This window comes from Zingiber officinale, chromosome 8A (genome assembly GCF_018446385.1).
Source record: "Zingiber officinale cultivar Zhangliang chromosome 8A, Zo_v1.1, whole genome shotgun sequence".
NCBI lineage: Eukaryota > Viridiplantae > Streptophyta > Magnoliopsida > Zingiberales > Zingiberaceae > Zingiber > Zingiber officinale.
The window spans coordinates 9,499,932-9,507,229 of record NC_056000.1 but is presented as its reverse complement, the minus strand read 5'-3'; the positions used below and the strand labels follow the sequence as shown (position 1 = coordinate 9,507,229).

At 35.3% G+C, this 7,298-nt stretch overlaps 1 protein-coding gene across 1 annotated transcript; it reads left to right on the top strand.

The window, feature by feature from the left end:
- Positions 1 to 1,130: 1,130 nt before the first annotated feature.
- On the top strand, positions 1,131 to 4,621 carry LOC122012318. The gene is made up of 8 exons (XM_042568810.1): positions 1,131 to 1,649; positions 2,332 to 2,573; positions 2,669 to 2,791; positions 3,005 to 3,121; positions 3,225 to 3,407; positions 3,507 to 3,648; positions 3,945 to 4,107; positions 4,212 to 4,621. Exons 1-8 carry the CDS (start codon positions 1,229 to 1,231, stop codon positions 4,225 to 4,227), a joined length of 1,407 nt encoding a protein of 468 aa, XP_042424744.1. The 5' UTR covers positions 1,131 to 1,228; the 3' UTR covers positions 4,228 to 4,621.
- The last annotated feature ends 2,677 nt before the right edge of the window (positions 4,622 to 7,298 follow it).

Below are 7,298 nucleotides of genomic sequence, written 5' to 3'. Positions count from 1 at the left end.
AAAATAAAATTAATTTTTTAAATATTAAAATATCATTCAATTTAGAAAAGAGGAAATAAAAGAAATAAATTGGATAATGAAAAATAAATATTCTATAGGAAATAAAAAATAATAAAAAATTAAAAATAATAAAATAATAATAATAATAATAATAATAATAATAATAATAATAATAATTTATGGTTAATTGATTTATCTAAATTTAATAAAATAAATAATTTATCTTTAAAATTTAAAAATATTATAAAAAATTAATATGGATGGTCTGTCTTTTACTTTTAAATGGATTAAATTAAAAAGAAGATTCTATTTATTATTAAAATAAATATTTTATTGTTGAATATCAAATTTATTATTGGAAAAGGGCTTTCTAGATCCATTTAAGTTTATTTTGTTGAATGACTAAATTCACCAGCGTTAGTATGAAACATCTCATGACTTAATGCTGAATATCTGATAGCCAAGTTTTTTTTTCCTTATTTTAAAGAAATTTTAAACCTAGAAACATAAAATTTGGCTAATATCACATTAATAGTGCATGCCACTCCTAACTAAAGAATAATGACTTTCAATTCTTAATTGTACAGCTTGGACTGGTCCATCCGGTCCAATCAAATGCCGAACCTTTCCCGGCGCCTAAAAGCATATAAAACTGGTATGTTTAAATTGTTCAGCCGGAGACCATATTCGTCCAATTTGATTCAATTCTAAACAAATAATTTCGCAAAAATGAGCAGAATTTTTTTTTTCAAATAGATAATAAAAAATAATTAATGAGCATCCACAGATTATTAATGTTTTTGTGAGAAAATAGAAATACTTAAAAGCGTGTTCTTTCTTCTATATTACTTTGTTTGAGAAATTTAAATTACTTGGAAGCACATTTCAACTTTCAAACAATGAAACTCGCATTTTAATAAATTAAATACCTTGTTAAAAAAATAAAAACACGTGAATTGTAAGGGCCTTGGAGTCTTAAAACTTATTTTTAAAATCTTATTTATTTGTAACAATATTCAATTCTTTATTATTCAAGATATTTATTTATAAAATTCGATGTCCACTTGACACGGCTGTATCTCCCTCCCCCAAATTCACGTGTTAATTTTTTTTTTTAAAAAACCCTTATTTTATTGCGGAGGCATCTCCTTCTCTTTCCCACCTGCTATTGTTTCCCTCGCCGACTCCCGGCGAACACCTTCAAGCCTTTCGCCGGAGGATCGCGGCGATGCACTCCGCCGCTTCCTCCTCCAGGTGGATTTGGTCTTCTAAGACCTCCATGATCTCGCATCTCACCACTTCAACTGTTTCCTCCACCTGTTCCTTCTCGATCTACAAAGCTAGGAGAAGAGACCGAGTCGTTAGGTGCTCGCTGAATGGAGATTCTTCTTCTCGTCAGCAAACTGCGGTTGGTCCTGCGGAGGTTTCTTTTCCTATTACTGATGAGCTTGAGAGCAGCGCTGTGGATAAGAAGGAGCCGGTTAGGTTTGCCTTCGTCGAAGACCAGAGATTCACTCCTCTTAGTCGGAGGCCGAGGTTTAGGCTGCGCTCCAAGTCCTCTAGTAAGCGTCGGTTGTGGTCGAGAATTTTTTTTGCTTCCAAGAAGGTCAGGAGCATCATCATGCTCAACGTCCTCACTGTCATCTATGGTACACATCTCAGTGCTCCTAATTTCGTAGTGGCTATGTTTTATCCGTGATATTCTCCTGATAGTAATAATTTTCCAGGTAGTAAGACTTTTTGTTGGGAGCAACATAAATGAGAATGCATTTTTTTTATGTGAATAATGTGCTTAGGTTTCTGGATAAGAATTTCTAGACATCAACTATAATCCTGAGGGAAATATATTAGAGGCAGTTTACTTTAAAAATTGCCGGCTTAATCTGACAGCATTCTAAACTCAAACCAATGCAGGCCTCGGGCTTTCATGGGTTGAAGCCAATATAGAAATTCCACCTTTTTCCTACTTCCTGATTAATTGAATGGATTTTGAGCGTACATAATACTTGACATTTTCATTATAATCCTCATTCTCATCAATTCATCATCAAGTTGTCGTGTTCTGACACCTTCCTTTATTACATTAACTAGTGTTTTCTTAATACTTTCTAATAATTTGGCATCTCTTTTAGAATTTCCATCTCTGCTAGATTAACTTTTTGTGCACTCTGATCCATAATATATATCTGTTCTAAACAAGCAACAGAGTGCTATTGTCATAGTTGCTTGATTGAATGAGACTTTCAGAGTTCTATATAACACAGTTCTCTAATAGTGTTATATTAATTCATGGCTATGGTTAACAGAATCTTAAAATCAACTATTTTTCAGCCAGTGATATTCCAGTCCTCAAAGAAGTTGAAGCAGTTATGGAGCCATCATTCTTTAATATGGTGCGATTTTCTATCACAGCCATTCCCTTCCTACCATTTATCCTCAGAGATTGGAGGGATGGTCATATTAGATCTGCTGGGACAGAACTTGGATTTTGGGTAAGCTGTGGCTACCTTAGTCAAGCTCTTGGGTTACTAACTTCTGAAGCTGGACATGCATCTTTCATCTCTGCTTTCACAGTAAGTAATGCTATGTTGCTTGTCACACAATTTTCTCAACTGAAAGACCAATATAAGCTAGAATGAATCTCTTAAAAGTACTTTATGATGAGCAGGTGGTCATTGTTCCCTTTGTAGATGGAATGCTTGGAGCACGGATTCCTCCGTTTATATGGTTCGGGGCAATTGTATCTCTCATCGGGGTAGCATTGCTAGAATGTGGCGGCACACCTCCTTGCGTATGGGTTCATGTTTTTTTCCAAATCTAAATTTAATACTGCATCATCTTTCTTTTTTATGCATTTTACTGATGAATTGGTCTAGATGGTATTTCCAGTCATTTTGATTTGCTTGGTAGGATTTATATTTATTAAAATAAGACAACTGAGTAGCATACTCAAGATGGGTGCTTGATATTGTTTTCTGTCTAATAGACCCTTTTGTTTCAAAAGGTTGGTGATATCTTGAACTTATTAAGTGCAATCTTCTTTGGGATCCATATGCTGAGGACTGAGCACATAACAAGATCTACAAGAAAAGAGAAAGTTATGGCACTCCTTGGCTATGAGGTTGGTCTTACTGATGAGTATATAAATTAAAATATCTTTTCGGTTCTTCATACCATTACAATTTACATGGATTCACAAACTAAACTTGGTGTTCATTATCTAGGTCTGCACTGTGGCTTTATCAACAGTTATCTGGTTCATGCTGAAAAATATATTTGGCAACATGCATCAGGAAAATTTAGAATCATGGACATTGTCGAATATGTGGGATCAGATGAGTTCATTCCCATGGATACCCACATTGTATACAGGTGTATTCTCCACTGGTTTATGCTTATGGGCTGAGGTTGGCATCTTTTTTATCTTTAGTTATAGTTATAAATTAAGATTTTTATTTTAAAATTTGATATAGAAACAAATTGATTAAAGGATTTAACTTCTTCAGATGAATGCTATGAATGATATATCGGCAACTGAAACTGCAATAGTATATGGGTTGGAACCGGTGTGGGGTGCTGCTTTTGCATGGTTTTTGCTGGGAGAGAGGTGGGGAAGTACTGAATGGATTGGAGCTTCTCTTGTATTATGTATGTATTTCACCTCTCACTGTTGGAGGGATTTGTATGTTGAATCACATAATTATGAAATATACCTTTTTGAACCATATGCTAGAAGAAAACTGGAAAATTTTAAGACAATATCTTCATGATTAACTTTTCATGTGAATAAAATATCTCATCCTAGATTCTCTAATGCCTACGGTTTCTATGGTTGGAAAAGAAATTGTCCTGAATCTTTTTCACTATATTTGTATATTTTCTGTGGCATTACATTTTCTTCTCTTCCTTGCTTGCCCTTCTGAAATGTTCTATTTCTTTTTTAGGTGGCAGCTTAGCAGTCCAGATACTCAGTTCAATATCTGAAAGTTTCAATGATGAAATTAGTGATGAGCAAATTCACTTGAATGCACCACGGAAACAAAATGATCTCTCTTTTTCAGCTGTTGTAGTCAATCAGAAAAAGAACCTAAGCAACTTGATCAGGAAGTAAGCCAGCTTTTGATGATCAGCCTTTTGTGATGATTTGAATTTTTTTATTACATTTATTAAATATTTGCAGCATAATTTATGAATGTTGTGTGGTCAAATAGGCAGGACAAGTTATAATTATATGCATTTTGTGGGAAGAGGTTCACTTGCTGCCATTCTGTAATACAAGAGGAGCATACAAGAATCACACTTTTGTTATATGTTGTTGCCTGTAAACAATTGTGGAGAATGAATCTGTTGGCAACTGGCAAGTAATCTTGCAAGGGCATGTCTGATTCGAGAATTAAAATTCGAAAAGCCTATACAAGATTCTGGTTTGGTGCAGCCGCTACTAGGTTCACAGGATTATCACAGATGGAGAAGCATGCCAACTGCTGTATATTTTGTTCAAGGCGTTCATCTTGCAAATTGATGCCATTGAGGAAATAAATATGTACAGAATGTGTGTGTATATATTTTTGGAAAATCTATGGTAATTGAAATGCAAAGATGTTGGCTGTTGCCCCCGGTCTCCGAGTACTATTTGGTATCTTGCAAATCTAAGAAGCATTTTGCTTGCTATTTATTTTCTGTTACCTGTCCAATATTGCATCTGAAGTCATTGGGAAAGTGATTCTTGCTCGCATTTTCAAGGAAAATTGAGGCCAGCTGGTGTAGTATCACTTGGGCTTTGTTTCTTAGGGGAGGAAGGAAATAAAATAAGTTGGGAAAAAATTTAAGTAGGGGTGAATAAAATCCGCGAAAAATCATTGCAATGACGTGTTCCCTTCGAGAGGGGAAAAAATTGACTCACTACCCTTGATTCGTCTCTTCCTTTACTGATATATTTCTATTTTCTTTTCTTATGGTAAAAGGTAAAACGCGTATCCAATGCATCTATCAGTCTATTTCAAGATCAATACAAAAATAAAAAATTAGGAAAAATAAAAAATTAATATGAAGAAGGTAAATTATAATGATTGAGAAGGCAAATAGATGGGGTGAGTTACATGAGGTGCAAGAATTTATATTTTGTCAGTTTTGAAATTCGATCCCGATACCTTATGTGGTAAACAATCATCCATTTACCATCTCAGTTATGCTCGTGGGAGCTCCATCTTTCTTTTCTTGATCACACCATTGAAGGGTCACCTTACATCGTTGTTTGCGTTAGGAATCTTAGAATTAGAGTCTCTTTCACCTCCTCAAATACCCTCGTGAAGGGGATCTCCCTAGTCCCCTCGGCACTGACATTTGACTAGCGCATGGTGGTGTTGCCACAATAAGATCTGGGGTCAACTCCTAGCTAGCATCTGACGACGTGGATAACTTATATAAAATCCAGTTCATGTGCAAAACGCGTGCACGTAAAAACGCAGTAACGCAAAACCCTAATGAGGTCGACCTCTTGTGATCTGCGACCTCCTGCGGCCTCCCGTGACATCCCGGGCATCCTGCGATCTCCCTCCCTTGACCTCTTGCGATCTCCCTCCCTTGACCTCTTGCGATCTTCCTCCCTTGACCTTTGACCCTCTGCGACCTCCGGCAACATCTGAACACAATCGTCCGAAGTTTTGAGCAGCACACCATTGACTACCCAAGGCCCCGTCCTGCCCTAGACCCTCGACAACCCAAGCTCCTCTCTCGTTAGAGTTGATTTTCAGGTATTATTGTATCCTAATTTTGGCCATTGCCTTAATTATGGACTCGTTGAATCATGCTTGTTTATCTGAATTTATCAGTAAGATGTAGGATTTCATGAAGGAAGAAACAATGTATTTACTAGAAGTGAACTTTGTTTTGGCTCTAGTTATTTAATTTAGGATACATTACAATTTTACCAACTATCATTTAGAAGATGCTATATTATGAATAGTCAGGATACATAAACTCATGTTTGTAGAGAAATCAGGATTCCACGTACTATGAACTATGGTTAATAAGAAGTTTTCAAGCCATGGATTATTCTAAAGGAGATGATGATGCAAACTCTCATATGAAGAATCAGTTAATGGACACTTATAATATCAAATTTGATCATGCATTTAGCATTTGCTCTCCTTACACAGGCTTAAATTTATAAGACGGATAGGGAGGTAAACACAAATCTATAATAAATGCACAAAAAAGCAAGTATCGATTTGATTGACTCTAAAACTATGCCACCAATAGAACTTTTTGAATGGAAGACAAACCATGTTAATCATAAAGAGGTGGAAACAAACAATTACTTGTTCTGGATAAATACAATAATACCATGGAATGAACCTAACAAATTACTTAAATGTTGGCAAAGAGAAAGTTGTGGATCTACTCCTGCTTTAGTTCATGAGACTTCATGAATCTAGTTTGATAGGTAATGTTGAGTTAGGCATTCTTTGACGGAATTGAGGAATTGATGCATGTTGAGGGTTGTTGTTAGTTTTTTTCGTCAAAATTTATATGCTTACTTGAATTTATGCCCTTTTCGTAAATTGGTGTTATTCAAGTAAAAGGAAAGAAAATCATGGTAGCCAACTCTTTATTAGCATCAATTTCACTCGATGACGAATGAACGATGAGCAATGTAAAACTTCTCATATATTATGTTATTGTAGGTTACAAACTACTCTTCAGACATTATGGACGAAATCTAATCTAGGAAGGCAATTTTTTCATGTCCAAAATTTAAAGTAAGTTTTTGTTATACCAACATGGTGTTATTATGAGTTTTTAATTATTGAGTTTTGATTAAGTTGATATGAATTCTGGAAAAGAGATGTTGCTTCTTCTTATGACATGACCAGAACTATCAGAGAGAAGTAAGACAATTATTAATGGGTTGAAGAGAAATAACAAAAAATTAAAGTTGAAGATTAGTAAATTGAAGAAATGTACTAGTTATGAGGGTGCAGTTGAATACAATGATGTTCTAGATGATGGGAACAACAATCATATAACTATGCAGTTGATTGATGAAATATGTGTGGGATCATTACACACATGACAAGACGCGGGGGGGAGAGAGAGAGAGAGTTGAATCATGTGGTTTTAAAAAACTTGTCTTTTTGGGTTTTGAAAACTGAGTAAGCAGCGGAATTAAATAAAATGCGAGAAAACAAAAGCACACAAGGAGTTACTTGGTCAGAGCTTTCGACGACTCTTACTCCATGATCCCTCAGACCGTATCGATAGGCAATCTACTATAAACCTCTTTCGGAATCGTCGGA

Coding starts and splice junctions, on each gene's coding strand:
- LOC122012318 (XM_042568810.1), top strand. CDS start 1,229: ATGCACTCCGCCGCTTCCTCCTCCAGGTGGATTTGGTCTTCTAAGACC. Junction 1,650..2,331: donor CGTCCTCACTGTCATCTATG/GTACACATCTCA, acceptor ACTATTTTTCAG/CCAGTGATATTCCAGTCCTC. Junction 3,408..3,506: donor GTTTATGCTTATGGGCTGAG/GTTGGCATCTTT, acceptor TAACTTCTTCAG/ATGAATGCTATGAATGATAT.